At 38.8% G+C, this 11,715-nt stretch overlaps 1 protein-coding gene across 1 annotated transcript; it reads right to left on the bottom strand.

Annotated features, from left to right (window-relative positions):
• Positions 1-2,851: 2,851 nt before the first annotated feature.
• LOC100564580 (cytochrome b-c1 complex subunit 7) lies at positions 2,852-10,553 on the bottom strand. Its single transcript, XM_003219514.4, has 4 exons — positions 10,419-10,553; positions 6,699-6,770; positions 4,089-4,255; positions 2,852-3,097 (listed from the first exon to the last, which is right to left on the bottom strand). Exons 1-4 carry the CDS (start codon positions 10,435-10,437, stop codon positions 3,020-3,022), a joined length of 336 nt encoding a protein of 111 aa, XP_003219562.1. The 5' UTR covers positions 10,438-10,553; the 3' UTR covers positions 2,852-3,019.
• Between the last annotated feature and the right edge of the window lie 1,162 nt (positions 10,554-11,715).

Genomic DNA, 11,715 nt, shown 5'->3' with positions numbered 1-11,715 from the left:
TTCTCAGCAATTTAGCATTTTTGTCTTGCCTGTGTCTTTTGAAAATATTTATATAAATGTAGGAAGCTGCCTTATATTACTCCAGACCATAGCTCATTACTGCCTACACTGATTAATAGCAGCTCTTCAGGATTTTACACAAGATCTTTCCCAGCTGTACTTGGGAGATGTGGGGGACTGAACCTAAGCCCTTCTGCATGCAAAAACAGGCTTTCAGAGTGATTTACAATAGACAAAAAAATCCAATCAATAGACTCCACAGGACAAAAATCAATATGGCTGGTGGAAATATGGATCTGTTTAAATACACAGGTCTGCTGCCATCGTGTTTGATTTATCAACAAAATCTCTGATGCTACAGTAGCTAACAGACTATTCTACTGCTAGGAAATAAGTACACGCAGCACTAAAGAGATAGTAAAAGAAGGGATAAACTGTGCAAAATCATATCACAGCTTTGTCCTTCAAACTATAAAAACACTCTTACTTAATTTAAATAAAACCACAGATAGAAGAACTAGTAGCAAGATATTATGCCTTACAGACTAAATCAGAGTTCCCAAATTCTCAAGGTTGTTTTTTGAAACCATATTTGATAGTAATAATTTACAAATGATTCTGGCAGCCCAGTACGTAAAACACATGTTGCTAAGCAGTTAATACAAAATGTAACTATATTTGAGGAAGCTGAATCTTTAGCTATTTTTCTCTCCAGGAGGAGCACCAAAGTAATAATAGAAGCAGAGAGACATGAATATTTAATACAGTGATTAGTGAGAGGGAACTCTAGAGAGCATATACTTGCCCTTTTGTTTCACTTCTCCATACTTCCTTTGATCTGTATACTCAAGCTTTTTTTGCTTCCTATTTGCCTGCAGAGGTCACGTTCCTCTTCTTCAAAAGTTTGTGAGTCTTTTTGTCTACTGTTGTTTATGAAGGGAGAACCCATGAGGTTCCTGGCTTGTATCAAGAGTCAGCCTCAGGGGCTGGGCTCTTCTCTTGCAATTTGGTCATCTTTTCTTTATTTCCTTTCCTATCCCAAGATGGATTTCTTCAGACAATAAATATATCTTATAAATATATCTTTTCACTTTATAAGAGTGTTCAGGAATATTTTCTCCTGTTTTGCACCACAAGTTCATATTGCACTGGCTACCCTTGCACGCACCTCAATATAAATATAAAATATTCCTACAAGTAAAGCCTGCTTGGAGAAAAACACCAAGGAAGCATACTCCCTTTCCTTTTTAATCTCACTGTGCTTCAAAATATGCTCCAACAAAACACATATAGAATTCAAAATTATCAGACTGCCTCAGACAAAATACAAAGACAAATATATCAATGAATTATCTCTTCCCATTACACTGCTTCTGTTTCAGCTTACTGAATTCAGATCTGAGCAATGTTAAACTCCCTTTGAACAAATTTTGCCAAGATAACCCTGTGATAGGCTCATCTTAGAATCTCCATAAGTTGGAAATGACTTGAAAGCTTTGGTCATCTGTTAGGGGTGCTTTTCCTGCATGGCAGAATGGGGTTGGACTGGATGGTCTGTGTGATCTCTTTCAATCTATGATTTTATACTGGAGATATGATGAAATGATCTGCACAACACGAAAGCATATGGCATATTCAATGTAAGTCTCGTACAAACCCCCAAAAAGAAATGTGTGCTAACATATTACCACAGCTACTATAACTCTGGTATTATAGACAGATAGTTTCATAATCCAGTTAATAGTCAAAATGTTTGATTAAATCTAATTGTATATTTTTGTATGATTTATTCATCATTCTAGAGTAAATTATGAGACACAACCAAATTACAGATACCCAAATTCACTGAAAACGCAATTCTTTTTTTTTAAGGGTAAAATGAAAAGATTATACAACTCAAGTGGCTTCATTTGTATTCAGTGTGGGGAGATACGCTATAGATGTGATTCTTACTGAACCACAAGTTAATCACTCAACTCTGCATGTCTAATAGGAATTATCTGTATTACTTTGATTGCATTACAGAGTAAATTCACACAGACTCAAGAAGTAGAGAAAACAGACACATGCTTCTGCTTTGCCAACTTTTACTTTGGGCCAATATGTAACTTCAGGAGACCCCTGGGCTTTCTTGTTCCCAGTGTTGAATATTACAGAAGTGGTGATGCCATGTTTTTACTTTACTTTCTTCTCACTAACATGGACAAATGCTCAGCAGGAGACAGTTGCTTACTCATATAAAGCAACACATTTCAACACTGATCACTGAATTCTACACCCTTTTACTCCAAGCAGGTCCTCTTGATCCTAATGGGATTTTATTTCAAATTATGGTCAGTGTGGCTGAAGAATGCAAACCAGATTTGTCTCAGTAATTCAGTAAATTTGTCCAAATGACAAATTCAGGTTACATGAGGCAATTGCCTTTATTTAAAGATTGGCAGGAAACAGAGATTCCTAAGATATTATTAATGTAGCATTGCACTTGTTTGGGTAGACATGATAAGGATTACGTAATTCCAATCTAGCATTGCTGCTGTTGAATATTTATGTTGCTGCATCCCTGTCCATGGCGGGAAGAGGTGATGATGGAGATATATATATATATATATATATATATATATATATATATATATAGCCACTTTGCAAATGAGTGTCTGTTTTAAAAATGAATCAGAAGAAACAAATTGCAAATGCTGTTGCTTATCTATCCTTTCAGCTGCAGGAAACAGCTGTATTATGACAGACAGGATTACTCAATCAACTGGAATGATGATCACAGATCACCATGTTGGCAGGGAATGTCGCTAAAACAGACTTGAACAAATTCTTTGCAATTTAGGAGAGAGGATTCCAAGATTTGGTAATGTTTATTTGAGTTGGATGAACACATACCAATGAGCAAAGAGTTGCACAGATTTCTTTTCAAACCTCAGAAGTGCTCAACAGATGTCCCTACCTGAATCATATAATTTAATTTTTTGAAACGAACACTTGCATGAACCAATGACAGCAGCAATTATTTCTTCTCCCATTCTTCTCTTTCGAGTCTTTCACGAATGACTTCTTTCAGGTATGGCTGAAGATATGGTTTATCCTGAAAATAAGAACATTAAGCATATTGGAAAAGGGTAAATCTTACTGTAAAAGCAAGTTTAACAGAAATGCTGACTATGCAGCACTTCACCCTTAACAAACTATCTGTTGTAGGGAAGAGAAAATACATTTTTTTAAAAATTTTAAATTGCTGAAGCTCAAATTCAACAGGCCTTTTTTTGCTTCTACAAAAGTGCATTTTATGCACTTTTACAGTGATGCAGTTAGCCTTTTGGACCTACCAAACGTTTTCTAGTTACTAAAGTATTAGGACATGTTTTGACTAAACATTTAAAATGTTTATAATGAAGAAGAGAAGTAAGCCAAGCCAGTTCAGGAGCTTTTCACTCTTAAGAAAACAGTTCCATCCTTATCAAAGATAATTATGGCCTAAGCTTCTATGGTATAGAGAGAACTAGTTCAAGAAACCATATGTCCCACTTAGATGTGTTAGCTTTCAAGGTGTTACAAAACTCGGTGTAACCTTTCAAAGTCATTTCATCTAATACTAGCTGTTAGCTTGCAATTGTCTCCATTTACTCTTTATCTTGGTGATATGTTTGACATCAGAAAATGTCTCTTTTTTTCAGCTACGACTCAGACTTAGTCAGTTCATTTTGTCCTCCTTGGTCCTATTAATTATTTGGAGGAAAGCTTTTCCTTATCTGCACAGACCTTTCCTGGATATCTGTAATGCCATCATGCTCAGGTATGGCAAGACACTGACAACCATCTTTTAATATATGCATTAGATAATTTATAACTTTCTCTTACAGATCAAGATGGATAAAATTATAAAGTTGAGTATAACTTAAAGGCTTTAAGGTCTAAAGAATGATGTAACATTGTTTTCTGAACATATTTTACTGCACTAACCTAACAGCATATTAACAACTATTTGAACATAGAAGGATAATTTCAGTCAAAGTACACAAACTCCTATATTGTTGTCTGTTTGGCTTAAGTCATTGCAAATTTATGTAAATTCATACCTCTTCATATTTTACCCACTGTTCTTTAGGAAGGATCTGTTGCCTCATGGTCAAGTCTAATGCTCTCTTGATGCGAAATAATCTTTCATTGTACATATCTTCAGGAAGTCTCTTTAGTGCTTCCTTCACATCTGCATCTTCATATATTGTATCATCTCGCACAAGTCCTGCAAAATGTTAACCAAAATACTAGTCAAGCACCAAAAAAGACAGATAAAGCTAAAGTTTAAGACCATCAAGGTCTTTGTCTGTGTAGCAATTCATGTCCAACTTGACACCTTTCTCCCACTCTCAAGCACAAGAACAATTTGTTCTAGACTACAGCCTCTTATTCAGTCTGGGGGAGACACATTAAAATAAGCCTGCCAAACGTAAGACATTGCTTTATACACTGATCCAAAAATTGCAATGTGAAGGCTCAGAAAAATCTGAAATACCAGGCTTCTGCACTTATTCTCACCCACCACAATCAATGTCCATATATGTTTGCATTTCTTTTTATCTTGTAAATAGAATAATAGAAAAAAACCCCTAAGACATATATATATATGTTTAAGTAGCAGAGGATGCAGCAGTTTGCAGCTCTCTTGGGAATACAGGATGTCTGTAAAGCATATTTACCATTTAAAGTCTCTTTACCATTTAAATGGTAAAGAGACTTTATGAACACCCTGTATATACACTATTTTGTACAAAACTCAGGTTTTAAATTTTTTGAAAATCATAAATGTGCCAAATACTACAAATTTACTGATCTCATACTATTGTTAGTCCTCCCAGGAGTTGAACTGCTAAATTCTTTAACCTACATCAATGCTGACTTATCAAGTTACCGTTATTCAATAAGTGCAGTTAAGCTGACACCAGCATAATGTATCAGCCTAAATTATGAAGGAAGTCCTTTATGTTGCTCAAAGCAGTAAAATGTTTGGGCTTGTTTTGAATACAGTATTTGAGTATGTATTTTGGATTCCAAAGTTCTTTACTTGAGAATAACTTCTGTTTAGCTTAACAGAACTCAATTCTGAATACACACAAGATTCCACTGTAAATTAGCTGAACCTGGATTCCATGAAAATTAAAAGGACACACTATACATGTCTCAACTTAGTACTCATTGAATTCAGTAGGATACCAAGGGCAAGTCATGTCACACATAAATCTGTTAAGAGTCACAAAAAATCATGAAATAAAGCACAAATATACTGTATATACTCGAGTATAAGCCTAGTTTTTCAGCCCTTTTTTAGGGCTGAAAAAGCTCCCCTCGGCTTATACTTGAGTGAGGATCCTGGCCGTCTTCTATTCAGGTCGGCTTGTACTTGAGTATAAAGGTATTCAGAGTTGGACAGTCTCATCTTATTAAAGTCTTATTATCTTAAATTACAGTTTTATATAAATATTCAAAAACATTTAACCTACTGATGCCTCAAATAATGCAATTTTATTAATATCTATTTTTATTTTTGAATTTGACCCACAGCTGCTGCATTTCCCACCCTCATCTTATACTCGAGCCAATACGTTTTCCCAGTTTTTGTGGTAAAATTATGTGCCTCGGCTTATATTTGGGTCGGCTTATACTCGAGTATATACGGTACTTTAAACTGAACAGGCTGAAAACAAGTACACAAAATGCTGCTCCCCACTGAGTCTCATTAGCCTATTCATCCATATTAAGATTGGACCTTTACTTGGTAAAGAACTAATAGGCCACTTACTAACCAAATACTGTCTAACAGGCACAATGAGAACAGGCTTTATATTCGCCGTAATTGCAGATTTATCAACTTTGAAACCAAGGACCATAGTTTAGAAACTGAACAATTTATAAAACCAAATTCAATCCTACAGAAAAAAACAAAGAACATATAATAAATTGCATGAATGGGTTAGAATATTTTCTAGCAGTAAGGCAGAGCAATACATTATCTAAAGCAGCATTTTTCCTAGCAGTAATTTAGGCTGCAATCCTGTACATACTTATTAGCGTATAGAACACAATGGGACCAACTTATCGGATTGCATAGTTAACTAGGTATGTGTTTCACTTTGAAGATATCTGCAAGTTATAGCAAGTGGAAAAAACATTTGCTTCCCTGAAAGACATCATGGGATAGTGGTTTGAGTGTTGGACTAGAGGTCTGGTAAACCATGGTCAAAATCCCTGCTTAGCCATAGAAACTCACTGGCGAGTCACATTTTACTTGCCTCAGAAAGATGGCAAACTCCCTCTGAGCAAATCTTCTCAATAAAATACTGTGATACGTTTGCCTTAGAGCTGCTCAAAGTCAGAAATTATATGAAGGCATGCAACAAGGGCTCAGGGACAAATAGCCTCACTCTTGCAGTGACTATCAAATGCTGATAAAGGATCAGTTAATTCTGGCCGATGGGTAAGCACAACAAACCGTAACTCACACACATTTAAAATATTACCAGCTGGTACACAAAAGCCACAATGCATCTTTTGTCATACTAAAAATTATTTCAGTTATATTAAAACTATACCAGGCTTTTTTTTTGGGAGGGGGGGGGGGGGTTGTGCTTTATTTGTTGTTGTTGTTTTGCAGTAAGGGCTTCACAGTAAACGTAAGTCAAAACACCTACCAAGTTTGTTGAATCCAGCTAGATTGTAATACCACTTCCGCACACCGTCAAGCAAACGACCACTGGCTGCAGCTAGAAACATGAATTATCACCATTAATTTAGATGGAAGGACCAAGAACAGGCAGTCCCTAAGTTACTATGAACAAGATAGGTTTCAGTAGGTTTGTTCTTAAGTAGAATATGTATGTAAATCAGAACAGGTACATTTTAAAAGTGTCACTCCAGGCATATATATATTAGCTTTGGATAAAATAGGGAAGGGCTAACAGCACTGTGGATTTTGTTGTGCTGATTGTGCCGTTCAAAAGATTTCACCTCACTTTTTGTTCCTGTGATATTTGGACTTTGAAAAATGTGTCTTGTTGTGGAAGCAAGGATTAGTGATAAAACTTCAGTGGAGACACTTTTACAGGAGAGAATTTCCCTTCCGAGAGGTAATTTCTCTCACTTCCTGTTGCCTCATTCCCATTCTTAACTATGAGTCATTTGTAAATTTGATGTTTGTAAGTCGGGGACTCCCTGTACAATAATTTGTGCAGACAAAGGAAGTCTACAAAACTTTTAATCCAAATTTACATACATGAAGAAAGTTAACAACAAAGATAATCTGGCTACACTGTTTTTTACAGGCTCACAAAAAATCAGCAGTATTAAAATGCTTCAAAATATTCTGAAAGCAAGGGAAAACTTTTATATATGTTCCTAACTTAGGAACTCCTATTTAAAATATTAAGTAGCAACATGAAAATTTGTAGGTACACTGACTCAAGGTATTATTTCGTTATAGAGCCAAACTCATTTTTCTAATGCAGACTTACTTATATACTATTGGTAACATAAAACAGAATTTCTAATGAGGCTAGAGAGAAGACTGACTTTGACTCTTTCTCAGTATAAAGGAAGGTGAAAAGGTTGGCATTCACTGCTGTCCTTGAGGGCTGTTTGCATTTTCCTTATTGCAACCGTCTGTTACAGGAAAGCAAGATAATCATTACTTAGGTTCTGAAACCAGCTTTTTGCAAACCTAACCTCTGCTTCGCCCCAACCATTTAATCAGTTAGAATAAAAGACTTCTAAAGACAAAATGTGTCAAGAAAGAGTGTAATCTGCTACAAGACGCTAAAGATGACTGGAGAGCCTACATAGAATCAGATAAAGATTTTTTGGAGCAGCAATGTGAGGAGAAGCTTCACCTCCTAGATTAGAGCATGAGTAAATGGATTCTGGAAACATGAAAAAAGATTCTATATAATCCTTAAGGACAATGTTTTTTCTGTGACAACTGTTCAATGACAGAATAGACTGCCCAAAGGGCAGTGAACACTTCTTCTTTGGCAGAATTTAAACAAAGATTGGTGGATGTCCTTCAGAAGTACTGTAATTGTATATTCTTGCATGGCAGAGGCAAAACTAAATAGCCTAGGGACTCCTTTCAACTCTAACATAATATGGTTCCTTCAACTCTCTAGTGTTGTAGTGTTTCACTTCTGAACAGACAAGTACTCTGACTGTACTCATAGAAAACTCAGGGTGCATCTACACCAGGGCTTCTTAAACTTTTACCACTCAAAACTGCTTTCCACATTTTAAGTATAAAAAATAAATAGTCACTGACAATAAATCAGCATTTTCAAGGCTGGCTAAACTGGCTGATTTTCCTTTTTATGAAGTACAGCTGAAGCATTTTCTGCAGAGTCCACTGTAAATACCGCATGTTGTTGCCAAAAGATTTGTGTAAATGGATGGAATTCAGAAACCTTTTACTGTTGCCAAAATTTTCATGACCCCAATATTGAGCCAAGAGGGTCCCATTTATGGTTGGGACCCAGAGTTTTAAAAGCGGTGATTTACATTATAGAGTTAATGCAGTTTGCAGTGCTTTGGAATCCTAGGAATTGTAGTTTTATAAGAGTTCTAGGCTCTTCGGCTAAGAGCGCTGGCACCTCATCAAAAGATTCCCAGGATTCTATAGCATTGAACCATTGCAAATAAAGTGGTGTCAAACTGCATTAATTCTCCAGTGTAGATGCACCCTCAGACTTACTTAACATGCCATATTTACAGACTCAGACCTTCCTGCTTTACCCATATTGCATCTTAACTGTGGCCCAATCTCCAGTTCTGCTAGCAGAAGATTGGGTACAGTTTGTAAGGCAATTTTGAAGACTCTCCAGGGAGGGTCTATGTCAGGTAGCCTCAAACCGTAACCCTCCAGCTGTTTGGGTCTCCATTTCCCAGAAAGCAGGCCTGTGCAGGCTTGGGCCCTCCAGATATTTTGGACTGCAGCTCCCACAATTTCTAACAGCCTGGCTGTTGGGAATTGTGGGAGTTGTGGTCCAGGGCATCTGGAGGGCTCGAGTTTGTCTATGCCTGCTGCAAAGCACAGGCTGCATTGCATGTTCCCCATCTAGTGTTATATGTACAACCAAAGAAAGGGCAGTTGCAATGCACTAAACGCTAAAGTCAACTCATTCTGCAAACATTGGAGAGACAAAAGAGTTGTGTGTCCACATTGTGAAAATATTTTAATATGGATTTGGTTTTCTCATCCTTATCATCCTATCCCTTTCTCTTTGCTAAAGTGCCAATCGCTTGCTGAGGCAGACCTCTATCTGTTGTCTGTCCTGTCTGTGTATAAATGGCATTGAATGTCTGCCACATATGTGTTCTGTTATTCGCCCTGAGTCCCCTTCGGGGTGAGAAGGTCAGAATATAAATGATGTAAATAAATAAATAAATAAATAAGCCCTGGCCAGCTAGGAATTCTGGGGGTTGGGAGGCTGAAACAGCTGGAGGGTTGCAGTTTGAGGGTGCCTGGTCTATGTAGCTTCCTCCTTCCTTGCCAGCTGTTGTGGTGCCAAAATGCAGCCTTTTTTTTTGCTCTGTATCCATCTTCTAGCTGGAACCACCTCCCTCAGTAAAGGGAAAAGAAAAAATTCCCTGAATGTTGTATGTTTTCCGAGCTGTATGGCCATGTTCCAGAAGTATTCTCTCCTGACGTTTCGCCCACATCTATGGCAGGCATCCTCAGAGGTTGTGAGGTATATACCTCACAACCTCTGAGGATGCCTGCCATAGATGTGGGCGAAACGTCAGGAGAGAATACTTCTGGAACATGGCCATACAGCCCGGAAAACACACAACAATCCTGTGATTCCGGCCATGGAAGCCTTCGACAACACAATAAATTCCCTCATCTCACCTTGATCTGGGAACAGTCCCTTCAGCTATGATTCCTGCTTATTTTCCCACTATAAGCTTCCATGGGTTATTTCCTATTTTCCCTATATTTCCCTTTGTGTCTGAAAGAGTTGTGAGCAACTAAGGTGGGTACTGAAGACATAACTCAACTGGGAGCACCCCAAGACCTCAAGGGGTGCACCTACGTTGTAGAATTAGTCGTTTGACACCACTTGAGCTGCCATGAAATCAAGGGAGTCGTAGTTTTACAAGGCCTTTAGCCTTCTCTGCCAAAGAACATTGGCGCCCCATCAAACTACAGCTCCTACAATTGCATGGCATTGAGCCAGGGCTGTTAAAGTGGCAACAGCCTGCATTAATTCTACATGAGGCCTGACTTTGGCCCAGAAATCTCAAGGCGCCCTATCATCCCCTTCTCGCCTCCCCCCGCTTCAGCAGCCTTCTCAATTGCCCTCTTAACACGTTAAACACCAGAAAACATTGTCCCCGTCCGTAGTGGCCGTGCTTCCTCCACTCACCAGGTGCCCTCGCCGCCATCTTGACCTCCGAGAAGCGCAGCCGCAGTGCGTCTCTTCACTTCTGCGTCACGTGACTTGCTCCGTCACGTGACCACTGTCACAGCACAGACTCAATTGCATCCCTCCCCTTTCTGTGGGAGAAATTAGATGATGGTGGTGAGTTTAGTTTGAGCGCACCCACAATTGGGCCTTTCCCGTTCCTTTATAAAAGAAATTGTGGGTGCCTCTACACCAGGCATGGTCAAACTTGGACCTTCCTCTAGGTGTTTTGAACTTCAACTTCCACCATTCCTAACAGCCTCAGGCTCCTTCCTTTTCCCCCTCAGCCGCTTAAGCGGCTGAGGGGAAAAAGGAAGGGGCCTGAGGCTGAGAGGAATGGTGGAAGTTGAAGTCCAAAACACCTGGAGGAAGGCCCAAGTTCGACCATGCCTGCTGTAAGGGTTTTCATTTTGATTTTTTTTTCTTGCAGGAGAGAGGTTTCTTTCCTTTGGGTTGTACTTAAAGATCCCAGGCATTTGCACGATGAATTTGTATGTTTCCTACTGCTTTTCAGAAGAAGGACTGTTACTAGAACCCAGCAATTTATTCCATTAGTTATGTTACTGGGTGCTTTCAAGGCCTTTCAGAATAATAGGTAAAAGGTAAAGGTTTCCCCTGACGTTAAGTCCAGTCGTGTCCGACTCTGGGGGTTGGTGCCCATCTCCATTTCTAAGCCGAAGAGCCGGCGTTGTTTGTAGACACCTCCAAGGCCATGTGGGACTGCATGGAACGTCGTTACCTTCCCGCCGGAGCGGTACCTATTGATCTACTCACATTGGCATGTTTTCGAACTGCTAGGTTGGCAGAAACTGGAGCTAACAGCAGGTGCTCACTCCGCTCCCCGGATTTGAACCTGGGACCTTTCGGTCTGCAAGTTCAGCAGCGTAGCGCTTTAACACACTGAGCCATCGGAGGCTCCTGAATAATAATAATAATAATAATAATAATAATAATAATAATAATATATTTCTGCTGATTCTGTGACCATTCATTTGTATTTTGATTCTGTAGCCCACTTGTCAATAGATGTCCAGATTTGGCAGCATCCACCATGGTCCTTTTTATCCTGGGCTTTGTTTTGGTTTGTTTTTCCGTAGTGCCAATGGGTTAGGTACTCTTAGTTCCACTCCTCAGCTGAGACCTCTTGGCTTGGTTGGACCTGCTGGTAGTTACACTATCGCCAGCACAGCTTCCAGCGTCCTTGGAGCAGTTAAGCCCCTAACCACCACCACCACAACAAGATGGCATCCATTGGGGG

This window comes from Anolis carolinensis, chromosome 4, assembly GCF_035594765.1.
Source record: "Anolis carolinensis isolate JA03-04 chromosome 4, rAnoCar3.1.pri, whole genome shotgun sequence".
Lineage (NCBI taxonomy): Eukaryota > Metazoa > Chordata > Lepidosauria > Squamata > Dactyloidae > Anolis > Anolis carolinensis.
This window is presented reverse-complemented; position numbering and strand designations above follow the sequence as displayed.

Excerpts from the sequence above, each read along its gene's own strand:
- LOC100564580 (XM_003219514.4), bottom strand. Across the intron at positions 4,256-6,698 it reads AGCTGGATTCAACAAACTTG|GACTTGTGCGAGATGATACA; the intron begins GTAGGTGTTTTG and ends AACATTTTGCAG. Across the intron at positions 3,098-4,088 it reads AGTGGGTAAAATATGAAGAG|GATAAACCATATCTTCAGCC; the intron begins GTATGAATTTAC and ends TCTTATTTTCAG.